At 45.1% G+C, this 16,821-nt stretch overlaps 1 protein-coding gene across 1 annotated transcript in view; it reads left to right on the plus strand.

Moving 5' to 3' along the window:
- The window catches only part of FAM219A (family with sequence similarity 219 member A), a gene marked incomplete in the record, with an annotated part of 127,791 nt that extends 114,147 nt beyond the window's left edge, over nt 1-13,644 (plus strand). The window contains 1 exon segment of the mRNA XM_073611724.1: nt 10,765-13,644. Within this exon segment, the coding sequence (XP_073467825.1) occupies nt 10,765-10,923 (159 nt within the window).
- Between the last annotated feature and the right edge of the window lie 3,177 nt (nt 13,645-16,821).

Consider the following 16,821-nt stretch of genomic DNA (forward strand, 5'->3'; position numbering starts at 1 on the left):
CCCTCTTTCTCTTTCACCTCTCTCTCTACACCCCCCCCCCTCTCTCTCTCTCTCTCTCTCTCTCTCTCTCTCTCTCTCTCTCTCCCCCTCTCTCCCTCCTCTCCCCCTCTCTCCCTCCCTCTCCCCCTCTCTCCCTCCCTCTCCCCCTCTCTCTCTCCCCCTCTCCCCCCTCTCTCTCTCCCCCTCTCCCCCTCTCTCCCTCCCTCTCCCCCTCTCTCTCTCCCCCTCTCTCTCTCCCCCTCTCCCCCTCCCCCTCTCTCTCCCTCCCCCCTCTCTCCCTCCCCCCTCACCCTCCCCTCTGTCTCTCTCTCCCCTCTCTCTCTCTCCCCCCCTCACCCTCCCCTCTGTCTCTCTCTCTCTCCCCTCTGTCTGTCTCTCTCTCTCTCTCTCTCTCTCTCCCCTCTGTCTCTCTCTCTCTCTCTCCCCTCTCTCTCTCTCTCTCTCTCTCTCTCTCCCCTCTCTCTCTCTCTCCCCTCTCTCTCCCCTCCCCCCCCCCTCTCTCTCTCTCTCTCATTCTCTCTCTCCCTCTCTCTCTCATTCTCTCTCTCCCTCTCTCCTTTTCTCCTTTCCTTCTTTCTTTCTTCTTTTTTGCTTTCTCTTTCTCTTTCTTTCTCTCTTTCGCTCTTTCTCTTTTTCTCTTTCTTTCTCTCTCCCTTTCACTCTTTCTTTCTTTCTCTTTCCTTCCTTCTTTCTCTTTCCTGCACTCGTGCGCTCTCTCTCTCTCTCTCTCTCTCTCTCTCTCTCTCTCTCTCTCCTCTTTTGCTTTCTCTTTCTTTCTCGCTCACTTTATTTCTCTATCCCTCTCGCTCTCCTTTTTCTTTCGCTTTCCTTCCTTCTCTCTCTCTCTCTCTCTCTCTCTCTCTCTCTCTCTCCTTTTCTTTCTCTTTCTTATTTTCCTTTTTTCTTTCTCTTTCTCTTTCACTCTTTCTTTCTCGCTCTCTTTCTTGCACTTTCCTTCCTTCCTTCTTTCTCTCTCTCTCTCTCTCTCTCTCTCTCTCTCTCTCTCTCTCTCTCTCTCACTCAGCACACTCTTCTCCCCCTCCAGCTCCCAGCCCACGTACGGCCTGTTCCCAGGACCGGCTTCAGTGCCAGTACAAGCTCCTCTGTAGTTTCCCTGAATGTCATGGGCTCCCTGGGGCTGTCCCAGAGTCACGCTGCGATGAAGTCTTCTATCACGCAGTCCTTTATATGATGGATGGGCTGACTATAGAATGAGTACCCTGCACACAGCTTTAACCCCCGAGTGACTAACCAGCAGAAACCTTTCCCCTAACTCACCCTCTGCCCCCATACAATGGCATAGTTCTACGGTGTCTCATTTTTAGTTTGTATGTGCGTGCTCCGGTGAGGGTGAACGTGTGCCCACATAAGTGCTCAGTGGGAACTTAGATAGTCCTTTGGAATGTGCACACCTTAATATATTATTTGTTGGACCAGAATGTGCTCAACAGCCAGAGTCCTTGAAAGAAAATTACTGGGTGCCAAGCTCATGGGTTCAAGATTGTCACGTGCTTGTATTCAAATGGCGGCGATCACCAAAGCAGTGTTGCTGTCATGAAAAATCAGAGACCATGTGTTCATCACTGTCAGGGGGTGGAGAGGGACAAACATTTTGAATGGGATGCCTTAACACAATAAGTGGGCTTTCAGTGTACCCTAATCTGCCTAACATGGCCGTGCGCATATCAGCGTGCTACAATGCAGGTACAGTGGGGGAAATAATTATTCGATCCCCTGCAGATTTTGTAAGTTTGCCCACTTACAAAGAAATGAAGGGTCTACAATTGTTACCATAGGTGTATTTTAAATGATAGAGATAGAATATCAACTAAAAATCCAGAAAAACATGATACAAAAGTTCTAAATTGAGTTGCAGTTCAGTGAGTAAAATAAGTATTTGATCCCCTAAACAACAAATTCTGGTTCCCACAGTCTGGCTACAGTATGTGGTACACAGATTAGTCCTGTCAATGTAAGAAGGTTCTCCTAACGACAACTCGTTATGTGTATAAAAGACGCCTGTCCACAGAATCTATTTCTTCCATTCAAACCTCGCCATCATGGGCAAGACCAAAGAGCTCTCAAAGGACATCAGGGACAAGATTGTAGACCTCCACAAGGCTGGAATGGGCTACAAGATCATCGCCAAGAAGCTTTGTGAGAAGGAGACAACTGTTGGAGTGGTTATTCGCAAGTGGAAGAAATACAAAGTAACCATCAATCGCCCTCAGTTTAAAGCTCCATGCAACATTTCGCCTCATAGGGTAACGATGATCGTGAAAAGTGAGGGATCAGCCACAGAACTGCACAGGAGGAGCTTGTGAAGGATCTCAAGGCAGTTGGGACCACAGTCACCAAACAAACTATTGGTAACACAATACGCCGCCATGGATTGAAACCCTGCAGCGCCCGCAAGGTCCCCCTCCTCAAAAAGGCACATGTACAGCCTTGTCTGAAGTTTGCCAATGAACAGCTAAATGATTCAGAGAAGTATTGGGAGAAAGTGCTGTAGTCAGATGAGACCAAAATTGAGCTCTTTGGCATTAACTCGACTTGCCGTGTTTGGGAGAAGAACAATGCTCACTATGACCCTAAGAACACCATCCCTACAGTCAAGCAGGAGGTGGAAACATTATGCTTTGGGGCTGTTTCTCTGCTAAAGTTACAGGCCAACTTTGCTGCATTGAAGGGCCAATGGATGGGGCCAGGTAGTGTAAAATCTTGTATGAGAACCTCCTTCCCTCAGCCAAAACACTGAAGATGGGTCGTGGATGGGTCTTTCAGCATGACAATGACCCAAAACATACCGCCAAGGCAACAAAGGAGTGGCTCAAGAAGCAGCACATTAAGGTCATGGAGTGACCTAGCCAATCTTCAGAACTTAATCCCATAGAAAATTTAAACTTCGAGTTGCCAAACGACAGCCAAGAAACCTTAATGTTTTAGAGAAGATCTGTAAAGAAGAGTGGACCAAAATCCCTCCTGAGATGTGTTCAAACCTGTTAACCAACTACAAGAAAGTCTTACCTCTGTGCTTACCAACAAGGGTTTCTCCACCAAGTACTTCATGTTTTACTCTGGGATCAAATACGTATGATACAAATGTTATAGATTAAGTTACAGTTTAGTGAGTAAAATGTGTTTTTTTTTTTTTTTTTTTTTTTTTCTGGATTTTTGGTTGATATTTTGTCTCTCTAACATTTAAAATATATCTATGATAAAAGTTATAGACCCTCCATTTCTTCATCAGTGAGCAAACTTACAAAATCTGCAGGGGATCAAATCATTATTTTCCCCATTTTATTTTGCTTTAGTTCATTTGGGTGGCATTCCGAAAAAAAAAAAAGAAGCACATGTATACGTGTGCTACCAGAAAAAAATAAAATGTGAATCCGGCCTTATAAATGCAGTCATTTGTTGATTGCAATGTTGGTGGCTGCAATCAGCAGTTTTAGTCCAGGGTCAAAGCAACATCAGCAGGGTGAGGAGAAGAAATTGTTTTCCCTCCTCTCCAAGAATGTTCCCATATGGCCGCTTTTGCATTCAATATAGCTTACACACCATTAAAATGATTTTCTTCTTTTGTGTGTGTACAGAAATTGATTTCTTGAAGCCGATATCCATGCAAAGTTAAAAAAAAAGAAAAATATGTTTTCTGTAGGGTTGGAAAATGTAGTGTTTTTTTAAACTTGCATGCCTTTTTTTTCTCCGACATTTTTATTTTTCTGCTCTTTGATGCCATTGGTGGACTCTAAATGAGTTCCTTTTAGTGTCAGCCTGTGGGAGGACCTTACCTCTATGACTAAGCTCCGAGGGGGGGGGGGGAGACATGTCAGAGGGCGTGGCTTGGGTGGAGCCGAGGCTGAGGCCGTTTTTACATCCTGTCGCTTGGCGAGCCGTAAGGGGTGTGGTGTCTTTCTACTGCATTGTTGGAGTGCTCCCTGGATACGCTTTTTTGGATACCCTGCACCTTCTCACTTGTGGATTGCCAGAGTGGTAATGTTAAAATGATATTTAAAAAAAACGAATATTTAAGAACAAACATGTCATACTTGCCTGTTCTGTGTAATGGTTTTTGCACAGATCAGCCCTGATCTTAGTCTTCTCTAGTCCCCCGCCGGCACTCCTGGCCCCTGCTCCCTTGACTAGTGCATCCAATAGCAAGCTGCTTGCTATAGGGCAGGGGTCTCAAACTGGTGGCCCTCCAGCTGTTGCAGAACTACAATTCCAATGAGGCATAGCAAGGCTGACAGTTACAAGCACGACTTCCATAGGCAGAGGCATGATGGGACTGTAGTTCCTCAACAGCTGGAGGGCCGCCGGTTTGAGACCCCTGCTATAGGGGCACTGGTGCGTGCTCGCTTCCGAACCCCGCTCTGTGTGTCTCTATAAGACACATAGTGCCCTGGCCCGCCCTGCCCCATGGACTCCCACTGCTGTCAGTCACAGCCAATGAGGAGAGAGAGAGACCTGGGACAGCTGAGGCTCCTGTGCATGTCGCTGGATTGAGAGGTAGGTATTAGGTGGGCTGTGGGGGAAGCTGCACACAGAAGATTTTTTTTTTACCTTCATGCATAGAATACATGAAGGTAAAAAAACTTTCACCCTTAAGGCTGGGTTCACACTATTGCAAATTGGATGTGTATTACCAGCATCCAATTCGCAATAGCAGGAGATTTTGACCGGCTCTCTATGGAGCCGGTTCACATATCTCGGCTGCGTCTCCGGTGCAAATTTGTACAGGAGCCCTGTGCGTCTTTCGGTCCGTTTTCAGGTCCGAATTCGAGTTGCCACCTCATCCCTTTAAACCCAAACACCTTTGAATTACACAGGTTCTGAGGCTAATTAAATGCAGATAAGGCACAAAGTGAGTTTAATTACCACCTTAATCAGCCACAGAACCTGTGTAATTCATATATGTTCGGGTTTAAAGGGATGCGGTGGCAACCATAGGCTGAAATCGGTCCTGAAAGGGTGAACGAGGATGCACCGGACCCTTGCTGTGAGCCGCATTCGAAGATAGTGTGAACCCAGCCTTGCAATCAACTTTAGGCACATTGAGCGGTGCTACAAGAGTTTGGGTTGTTGTAAGCCTGTAGGGGGAGATGAAAGGCCTGTGGGTGGGGTTGAACAACCTGTGGAAGGAGTTGGACAGCCTGGGTAAAGGGTATAAGTACATGCAGGCTGTAGGAGGGGTTATGTTAATTAGATCGTTATCAGAGTCTACACAGGGGAGTAGAGAACTCCCTTGTCATTGCTGCAGCAACCTAGGCTGGCAACAGTGGGCTACAGCAGAAAGGGGACCACACTTTGCCTTGCCGGGGAGAGCTGTCTATGAGGGTTGATAGGCAGCTCTCCCCTGCAAGGCAATGATCTGCTTTGCAAAGAGCGTGCTAGGGAGAAGATTTGCTGATTGACTAGGGAAATTTGAAGTGCCCATTGGCACTGGACATGGAGATGCAAACCCAGCTACCCCACCCACTCCTGGTCTCTGCCTCCTGCATGATGGCTTCAGGTTGCCCAGAAGAATTACTAGGCGGTGAAAAGACTGGTCACCCTGCACATAGAAATCCCAGGAAATGGGGCCCCTCTAGGAGAAATAAGGCCACTATTTCTGAAGTTTTGGACCACAGGAACAGTATAAAACAAAAAGCACATTAATAGAGACATGCTCACTTGTCACACATCTAAGATTTTTTTTTTTTTTTAATTGCCGGGAGATCAGCTTTAATCTATTCTCCATGTGTCACAAAGAGACAAGTCACGTATGTGGAGGTTTCACACAGAACAAAGAATCTTTATAGAAAAATGTTGACAGAACTGAAGACTGAGCATGCCATACGTGAGTGGCGGTAGAACCACGAGCAGGCTGTGTACTGTCAGCAAAATTCTCACGTTTTTTTTTCCCAGCAATTAGAGAACAATTTAGGATCTTTATTACCCAAGAAAAATCCCGTGTTCTTTCGCTCCTTTTTTATGTCTGAAATAAACAACCCTGGTGCTCGTCGTGCTTCTGCTGTAAAAACATCCCTTTTTACTGGCTAAATTCAGAGGCTATTTTCACCCAGGGAAAGCAATTTTCTCAGAGCTGAAAATCCCCCCGCTGATCTGTACGGAGAGGTGAAGTGTGGACGCACACAATAAAATATACGGCTGATGAAAAGCTTTCACAGCAGCAAAAGAAACATGTTTAATATATATAGCCTTAACTGTTCATATGGCAAAAGCCTTACAGTGAACCTATCATGTCTGCAACTAACAGTTATTAGGATATTGTTCATTGGTGGTGAGGCTTTGCTTTGGTGAATGTGGGGCTTTGCTCGAGTCCTATTGGAAGTGGCTGTAGGGCTTAATTAAAGGGGGGTTTGGCTCTGGTAGAGGTTGGACTTGGCTCCAATGGGAATAGCGTTTGGCTCCAGCCAAGGCAGGTCTTGATGCCAGTAGTGGTGGGGCTTAGTTCCAGTGAGTTTGAACTTGGCTCCAGTAGTGATTGGACTTGACTCTAGTGCATGTAGGAATTAACTGTAGTGGGAGCAGGGCATAGCCCTAGCTGTGATGGGATTTAGTTTAATTGGGGTTGGACTTGGCTTCAACAGGTATGGAACTTTGCTTTGCCCGGGTTGGACAGGGCTTAGTGCCAGCGGTGGTGGGGCTTAGTTCCGAAGGGGTTGGACTTTGCTCCAGTAGAGGTTGGACTTAGTTCCGAAGGGGTTGGACTTTACCTGTTGGAGTCAAGCCTCACCACCATTGGCACTGAGCCCTGTCCAACCTGGGCAAAGCAAAGTTCCATACCCGTTGGAGCCAAGTTCAACCTCTACTGGAGCAAAGTCCAACTCCTTAGAAATTAAGCCCCACCAACACTGGCACTAAGCCCTGACACATGGGCAAAGCCCTATACCTGTTGGAGCCAAATCCAACCACTACTGGAGCAGAGCTTAGTGACAGGTTGTGGTCCAGTGGGGTTGGACTTTGCTCCAACATGTATAGGGCTTTGCCCGGAGGGGCGGGGCTTGGTGCCACTGGTGGTGGTCCAGTGGGGTTGGACTTGGAGCCAAGTCCAACCTCTACTGGAACAAACAGGTATAGGGCTTTTCCCAGGTGGGGCAGGGCTTAGTGCCAATGGTGGTGGGGCTTAGTTCCAGTGGGGTAGGACTTTGCTTCTGTATGGGTTGGACTAGGATCCAACAGGTATACAGCTTTGCTCCAACAGGATCAGGGCTTAGCATTAGTGGTGGTGAGGCTTGGCCCCAGTGAAGGCATGGCTTAATTCCAGCCAATGCAAGCAAGCTTTAGCAGTAAAGAAGTTAATCCTACGATATGTGGACAGTTTTCTCAGGATCAGGGGCTTCCCAGGAGCACCAAAACAAATTCGAGGTTTTAGATGATGCCCTCCATCTTTTGATGCCTGCTCTTTAAACATATTGTTGACTTGGATGCTTTTGGAAAATCTGTCATGAAAAATGCACCAGCTGCTCATGGTCACCTATGCTGGCAAATACTAGTAACCCCAGTGGCCTTGGTGCTTTCCCCACTAGGCCAGAACACATTTGTAGATTTGCAGTTCAAACTTCTGTAGCTAAATACCTTCTACTCTTCGGTGGAGATTCACATCGCACTGTTCACTTTTTTTTTTTTTTTTTTTTTTAACAAACTTGTGTGACACTTAGGATTCTATGAAATGTCACAATCAGCCAGTGTGTGGTGACCCGCACTGGGAAAAAAGTACTGCATTTCCCAGCACACATCACTGCAACGTAGTGGTGTGAACCGACCACAACAGAGAGAAGGCGTTTTGTGAAGTCATGAGATACGGTGAGGTAAGGTGTAGGAAGGAGGAACCGGTGACGTCACGCCGCAGAGTGTGCAGAGCACCATTTTGTGAGAGGTATAGAGGCTGCTTCTTTAAAGAACAGGCTATGTTTTGTTTTACACAGAATGTGGGTGGAATACTTTTAACCAAAAATAAAGCTTGATATACAGTGAGCACTATTTTCTTTTGGGTAAAATATGCGAGCATTCATTGGGATGACCCAGGATGGCATTGGATTGACTTTCCAGAATTTCCAGTGATGGTATAGAAAGCATCCAGAGGAATACAGAAACCCTATGTTTAAAAGGAAAAAAATGTTTGTTGATCTAATAAATATTGGGTCCATTTAAGAAGGTGAGAACGGTATTGCACTGGTGGTGGGCGCAAACAGTGAATACATAAGCAATATCCTAATGCACCAGAGGGTGATTTTGCGCTATTGGAGAGGACTATTTATACCTCAGGAAAAAAGGACAATCTAATTAAAACAGATCACATGTGTAGTGAATGGACACTTAGCACAAGATATAATACACTATATTACCAAAAGTATTGAGACGCCTGCCTTTACACGCACATGAACTTTGATGGCATCCCAATCTTAGTCCGTAGGGTTCAATATTGAGTTGGCCCACCCTTTGCAGCTATAACAGCTTCAACTCTTCTGGGAAGGCTGTCCACAAGGTTTAAGAGTGTGTCTATGGGAATGTTTGAGCATTCTTCTAGAAGCACATTTGTGAGGTCAGGCACTGATGTTGGACAAGAAGGCCTGGCTCGCAGTCTCCTCTCTAATTCATTCCAAAGGTGTTCTATCGGTTTGAGGTCAGGACAAGGTCAGTCAAGTTCCTCCACCCCAGTGTCTCACAAAAGTGAGTACACCCCTCACATTTTGTAAATATTTTATTCTATCTTTTCATGTGACAACACTGAAGAAATGACACTTTGTTATACAAGCTGTATACTCACTACTTTACATTGTAACAGTGTAAATTTGCTGTCCCCTCAAAATAACTCAACACACAGCCATTAATGTCTAAACCGCTGGCAACAAAAGTGAGTACACCCCTAAGTGAAAATGTCCAAATTGGGCCCAAAGTGTCAATATTTTGTGTGGCCACCATTATTTTCCAGCACTGCCTTAACCCTCTTGGGCATGGAGTTCACCAGAGCTTCACAGGTTGTCACTGGAGTCCTCTTCCCCTCCTCCATGACGACATCACGGAACTGGTGGATGTTAGAGATCTTGTGCTCCTCCACCTTCCATTTGAGGATGCCCCACAGATGCTCAATAGGGTTTAGCATAGGTTTGTGCAGCCTATTGCATTAAGGTGTGCATCCCAAAGCTCAAACTCATACTAGCGATCACTCACGAAGAAAGGGAAGGGGCCGGTAAGTTACCCCACTCATCCTAAAACCAGAAGCCGGCAGCGCTCCGAGGGGAAGGAGGTGGGAACCTAGGCAGTAGGTGGAATCTGTGCTGCACAGGGTTATTAGGGTGTGCCTGGGCACACCTGCCACATCCTGTGCACACGCCTATGAGGTTTAGGTCTGGAGACATGGCTTGGCCAGTCCATCACCTTTACCCTCAGATTCTTTAGGAGGCAGTGGTGGTCTTGGAGGTGTGTTTGGGGTTGTTTTCATGTTGGAATACTGCCCTGCGGTTCAGTCTCCAAAGGGAGAGGGGATCATGCTCTGCTTCAATATGTAACCGTACATGTTGGCATTCATGGTTCCCTCAATGAATTGTAGCTCCCCAGTGCCGGCGGCACTCATGCAGCCCTAGACCATGACACTCCCACCATGCTTGACTTGTAGGCAAGACACACTTGTCTTTGTACTCCTCACCTGTTTGGTTCAGATGGTGTCAAGCCTGTGTGGCGGCAAATAAGTTTATCTTGGTCTCATCAGACCACAGGACATGGTTCCAGTAAGTCATGTCATTAGTCTGCTTGTCTTCAGCAAACTGTTTGCGGGCTTTCTTGTGCATCATCCCCTGGTTGACCCCCCACCCCTTCAACCTCTGCAGCAATGCTGGCAGCACTCATACGTCTATTTCCCAAAGACAAACTTCTTTGGTGGACCATGGCGAGGTCTGTTCTGAGTAGAACCTGTCCTGTAAACCGCTGTATGGTCTTGGCCACCGTGCTGCAGCTCAGTTTCAGGGCCTTGGCAATCTTCTTGTTGCTCTACATAAAGATGGCCTAGGCTATAATTTCTTTTTTTCAGATCCTCAGAGAGTTTTTTGCCATGAGGAGCCATGTTGAACTTTTGACCAGTATGAGAGAGTGAGAGCGATAACACCAAATTTAACACACCTGCTCCCCATTCACACCCGTAACATTATGAGTCACATGACACCGGGGAGGGAAAATGGCTAATTGGGCCCAATTTGGACATTTTCACTTAGGGGTGTACTCACTCTTGTTGCCAACGGTTTAGACATTAATGGCTGTGTGTTGAGTTATTTTGAGGGGACAGCAAATTTACACTGCTACAATGTAAAGTAGTAAGTGTACAGCTTGTATAACAAAGTGTCATTTCTTCAGTGTTGTCACATGAAAAGATAGAATAAAATATTTACAAAAATGTGAGGGGCGTACTCACTTTTGTAAGATACTGTATATATTGCTCCCTGGCAAATTGAATTTGTAATTGACGTATATACCCAGGAATAAAAAAGAGGAAACAGTGAAATACCATTAGTTGAATTGCATAACTTATCAGTATAATAAATTAATGTTTGCCTTGTGCAAAATTATGCACTGGATATAGTGCTGTTGCAACTGCTAGGGTCAAGGTAGAGCAAAGTCCACAAGTGAACCTTGCAATCAGTGCCATGAACGTGATGGGACAATTCTGACCTCTTTTTTTAGTAGAAGCCTTATGTTAGAGACAGGATGTCAGAGCCCTTCGTCGTGTTGCCTAACACTGCTGTTGTATTTTGCCTTTTGCAGCAGATCAACCAAGACTTGAACATTCAGCTGCTGAAAGATGGCTACCGATTAGACGAGATTCCAGACGATGAAGACCTGGATCTTATACCCCCGAAATCTGTCAACCCCACCTGCATGTGTTGCCAAGCCACCTCGTCTACTGCCTGCCATATCCAGTAATGTGCGAGGGGGGTCACAATCTGTGCATTCCACGATAACTGTAAATCTTAACAGCCATTGCTTCCTCCTATGGTAGGACACGCACCGATTTGTGTTCATGGAGCCAGGAGAAACCAAAAAAAAATTAAAAATCCATTCTGTTATATTATCTGCCAACCCATGTGACCTGCTACCTGGTGAGTGGACTCATATGGTGAACACATGGACCTTCCCTTGTAGACCAGAGAAGTCAGTGACACAACAATAGTATGAGCTTCCCATCACCCTGTAGACATTGGAAGTTGGGAGGATAGCAGGGGGGGAAAGTCATGTAGACCAAACGAGGTGGTCAAAACCCAGCCAGACATCCTGATATTAAAATATTTTTAGCTTAATTTAGATTGAAGGATACATCCAAGCAGTAAGCATCTCCTGCTTACAAGTGTCAGACCATCCTGCTCCTTGATGATAGACGTTTTGGCCAGTGGTGTAGATGAGAAGGCCATGTGTTACCACACTGGATTTATGTAGAGACATACGTCGGTGTAGAATCACCTAAACACACATGGAGCTCCATAGAGTAACATGTATATAGCAATGCCATGTTGGGTGTGTAGAGGTGAAATCAAAATTGTTTCTTGTTGAACTTTGTTATGTTTAGAGTAATCGCACTACCTAACTCTCCTTTTTAGTGGAGGTAGTCATCGTTTTTGACCCCCAAACAGAGGAGGTACTTTGAGTGAAATTTTGAGATCCAAGATAAGCCCCATTCATTGAAAACACAATTGCACAGTTGTGTTTGTATGGTAGACGGCCTAAACTATTTCGGCAAACAAAGAAGACTTGAGAAAACCTAGTAGATGAGCCATGAGCAGCATGTTCTGTTCCCATGATGTTTCACGTTGATCCTACAGTAGAGCAAACAGTGACACCCAACTGCTCCAACACCTGTAGGGATGGAATGACGATGGTTAGGACCTCCTTCCTCTCTTTGGTTTCTTCTGTCTCCATGTTTTTGTCCATATTTTACAAACAAATAGAAAATTCTGATATTCTAACAATGAATTTGAGTCTTTCGGATTTAAACACCCGTACACTGTTCACCGTCACTTTTCCCCCACCCTCTGCTGCCCCATGCGTCTTCACTAACGTTTCTCTCACTGACCCCGACGTGATATTTTGTGAGGCTGGAGCGATAAGGCGGTTTTCCAGAGCAGACCAGGGTGGCTCCACTCTGCATTCTATAAAGGAGCGTGTCGTTTCTTGCATGTTCATCGCGTGTTGCTCGATGTCTTGAAGGCCAAAACCATGAAGGATAATTAGGTCTGAAGATGAATAAATAGATTGAGGTATCTTGTGGATTGGCCCAATCTGGTCCTTTTTGGTGTTTCTTCTCATCACGTGAGCACAGATTTGTCTGATTTCACAAATTCAGGCAGTTCTGTTTTATGATTTAGTTATCACATTATCTGCATGTATGTATTTAGGAGAATTGGAAAAGTACAATTTATTGGAACGGAGAAGGTCAATCCCCACGATTCACAGATAACGTTTACTCATCTCAGATCACATTTATTAGTCTTCTAAGTGCACATCCTGTAAGAATTGCAGACACAGGTGGGCCACTATTAGCCAATCCTACATGAAAAGGCAAATGGCAAAGTGACCTTCACCAACCAATGAGAGTCCACCTTTTATTCATTTGAACTACGCTGAATGAGTCTTATAATATGTGGCTACAGAATTACCAGTTCACATGAGTTGTGGTTTCATCTAAATCAGGGGTCTCCAAACCTTCTAAACAATCAGCCAGTTTATTTTCCTTTAGACTTTAGGGGGGCCGGACTGTGGCCAGCGTGAATAGAAAATGCCCCAGTGTCAGTGACAGTAGACAATGCCTCCCAGGGTTGGTGGGGGTAGGAATTTTACAGAGCACCCGTAATCTATAGCAACAGTGCCCCATAATTAATGTCAGTGGGAGAGGTTGTGCCCCATTGTTGGTGGCAGTGGGAGAAATTGTGCCCCATCTTTGAGGTTAGTGGGAAGAATAGTGTCCCATTGTTAGTGTCAGTGGGAGGAATAATGCTCAATCATTTTTATTCATGGGAGGAATAATGTCCAGTCATTTGGTGTCAGTGGAAGGAAGTAGCCCATCATTGGTGTCAGTGACAGGAATAGTGATCAATCATTCATATTCATTGGAGGATGAGTTCCCCATACTTGGTATTAGTGAGAGGATTAATGCCCCATCATTGGTGTCAGTGGGAGGCACAGTGCTCAATTGTTTATATCTATGGGAGGAATAGTGCCTCATCATTTGTGTCATCATTTGTGTCAGTGGGAGGAATTGTGCTCCATCATTGGTGTCAGTGGGAGGAATAGCACCCTATCATTGGTATTAGTGGGAAGAATATTGTTCCATTGTTGGTGTCAGTGGGAGGAATAGCATCCCATCATTGGTATTAATGGAAAGAATAGTGTCCCATCATTGGTGTCAGTGGCAGGAATAGTGCTCAATAATTTATATCGATTAGGGGGAATAGTTCCACATCATTGTTGTCAGTGAGAGGAACAATGCCCCATCATTGGTGACAGTGGAATGACGGGTCCCAGCATTGGTGTCAGTGGCAGGAATAGTGCTCAATAATTTATATCCATAGGGGAAATAGTTCCCCATCATTGGTGTCAGTGGGAGGCACAGTGCTCAGTTGTTTATATCTATGGGAGGAGGAATAATGCTCCATCATTGGTGTCAGTGGAAGGAATAAACAACTGAGCACTGTGCCTCCCACTGACACCAATGATGGGGAACTATTCCCCCTATGGATATAAATTATTGAGCACTATTCCTTCCACTGACACCAATGATGGAGCATTATTCCTCCCATAGATATAGTGTCCCGTATAGTGTTAGTGTCAGTGGGAGGAATAGTGTCCCATTGTTGGTCTCACTAGGAGAAATTATGCCCCATTGTTGCTGTCAGTGGGAGGAATAATGCCCCACTGTCCATATCAGTGGAAGGAATGGTTCCTCATCGTTTGTGTCAGTGGGAGGAATCGTGCCGATAAAGGCAAACAAAGGGCCACATCCAGCTCATGGGCTGCAGTTTGGAGACCACTGAATGTGAATGTTTGTTATTGTTCATCAATTCCCCTCCAATGGGTATATGTGCTCCACCAGCAACCGAAACTACCTAGATACACTGTAGAACCTACAGGGTGCTACAAGTCAACTTGGCCCAACCCCAGCTGTCCCAACCAGAGACCTCTTTGGAGTTTGAGGAACACCTTTCTGCCTTCCTTTGCCCAGTAGTGCATTTTTTCTAGAACCAAAGTCAGAGGAAATGTTTTCTGTGAAGTGCAGTGGACTCAAGCTATGTTGCATTTAGTCATATGGTGCCCTTACTATCGCTTAATTGTCCTGGAGATTAGGCAAAGGGCAAATAAATGTAAGCAATCCAACATATAAAAAGAATTGAAAAAATATTTCATAAACTCCCCCCATTGCTAAATATATATACAGTAGGATGTGCTTTAGTGCAGGAATCACATACTCTATACGATGCCCTAGGCATACACAGTCATCACATTTTATGGATTTTTTGATTGGATGTATAGACACCGTGAACACATGCTGCCAATTTCATGTAGATAACATAAAAAGAAAATCTTTAGTAGAAAATGACTGCCTGCATGAAGGAGAGTGATGGATTTTTGAAGTGCCCTCAAACAGAGGAAGAAATTGTGCATGTCTTATAGATTGTTCCAGCTGTTATCTTCCAGACACTTTCAAGCCAAGTTATCCTTCATTCCGGAGAGTAGCACAGTTTGTTCTTAGGACTTGAAGTTTGAGTGTCAAAACCCAAATTCTTAGTGCACAATTGTTCATAAGGATATCAGAATCCAACACTAGGACGCTACTTTCTCCAGGAGGATTCTGCCCACTGGATGGTCCAGAGGGAATTAACTGGTATTCTACCTTCTCCCATCAGCTTTGTGAATATGCCTGTGTTATGTGCATTGTCCCAAATGTAACTTCAGAGACATTAACACATTCTTTACATGGCTAGAACTTCTGCGGATGCTTCTAAAACTAATGTATGGTGCAGACCTGGATTTCTACATTTATGTTCCCGAACAGATGTGTGTTTTATTAGTTTTTTTTTTTTTTATAATCCTAGTTGTTTTTTTGGAAATACATTTAAGCCAATATTAGATATATGCCAATAGCCCATGCTAGCTGGCCTTGGTTGTGTGATCAGAGCTCTGGGCAGTAACTGGAGAGGTTCATCCAGAGCCCAGGGCACGGTTTTAGACCTGCATCCCCCTCCCCCTCTGCTATTGCATGTCATAGAATGGGTGTATTGCCCTGTATCCCTCGTTTCTCTTCCTCCTTGCTTTGGCTGCCCCTTTGCTGACATGGGGTGTGCACTGCACATGTGTGGCCAATCGCTTGCTTAGTAGCAGCTAGTCGGTAGTTGTGCATGCACAGTGTGATTTATCATGTTGGCTTTGGGGGATGGGGTGGGGAGTGGGCATGTTGGAGCCACTTATCTGAAGCTTGTGTGCAGTGAAGAGGTGCCTCCCCTACTGCTGCGCCCAGGGCAGCTTCCCCTCCGGCCCTCGTCCCCTGGGCCTGACACTCCTTGTCCTGGCCCTGCTGTTCCAGGGGAAGGATTGGTCATGGCTTTCCCATCTCTTTAAATTGACTTATATATTGTTTACCATCCCACTCATGAAATTTCCATCCATCTTCTATCCGGTGTTCCATTTCTGCCCGTGGCAAGTAAAAATAAGAATGATCATTTGTGCTTGTCTTGGAGTCAATTTTCGGCCAGTTCTATAATAATTGATTCGTCTTCCTACAAAACCAGACACTAGGATGTTACTGTGTCTTGAAAAGGTTGAGAAAGGCTGATCTAGAGACCTGTTACACACAAGAGGAACCCTTGAAAAAAATTTCCGGTCTCAGGGAACCCCTGATAAAAATGACTATATCTACAACCCATGATACATTAGTGTGATGGTCGATGGGAAGAATGCTCCTTACACTTGTGGTCATTGGGAATAATTCCCCCCTAACAGATAGCTAAAAAGATCAATGGTGTCCTTTGGAACCTTTTATCTGAGAGGCAGAAATTACTCATTGCTCAAGGAACCCCTAGCAACCTATGGAAGAACCCTTGAGATCCATGGAATCCTGGTTGAGAAAACCTGCTCTAGACATTGGATGGTTCAGACCTAAACAGACTTTTTTTTTTTAATTCTACCTTTTTTTCCATAGTTTTTTTTTTTTTTTTTGAAGATGTACAGTAGGTGGCTTATTGAAAATACCAGTTGTTATGTGAAGACATATTTCAAAAGGGTCTTCAGTATATGCTTGTAGCCTCATCAAGTTCATTTAGTATCTTACTGTGTCTGGGTAGGATACCTCACAAGTGCAGTCTTCGGACCTGGAACTTTACTGTGTCATCTGCTCTCTGAACAAGTATCTGACTTGTTTGTTGTCGTTTTTCTTCAAGACACTTTTGAGCCAATCTTGAATACAATAACCTTTAGAACAGGGGTGTCCAGACTGTGGGCCACTTGCGGGCGGGATGGGAGAGTTCAGCCTGGGCATGTCTGGAGGAACACTGTGCAAGAATAGAAGCCAAGGCGACCAGCAGGGACAAGCTAAAAAAGGCTCTGGATAGATGGATGCAGGGGATGCGGTACATGCATAGAGACAGCGGCAGCCAGCACAGTGTTACAATAGCCTCACAGAGGTCTTTATTGCCATATGTTTAGTATGCCTTCATTAGGACAGATGGAAAAGCTGTCCAGAAGAGTCAAAGGCCACCAGGACCCTTTAGTACAAAACCTGGTTATAACATTCTTAAAGATTATCTCGAGGGAGAAACAACCCTTTCCAATCCAACT

Source organism: Aquarana catesbeiana, linkage group LG01 (assembly GCF_042186555.1).
Source record: "Aquarana catesbeiana isolate 2022-GZ linkage group LG01, ASM4218655v1, whole genome shotgun sequence".
Lineage (NCBI taxonomy): Eukaryota > Metazoa > Chordata > Amphibia > Anura > Ranidae > Aquarana > Aquarana catesbeiana.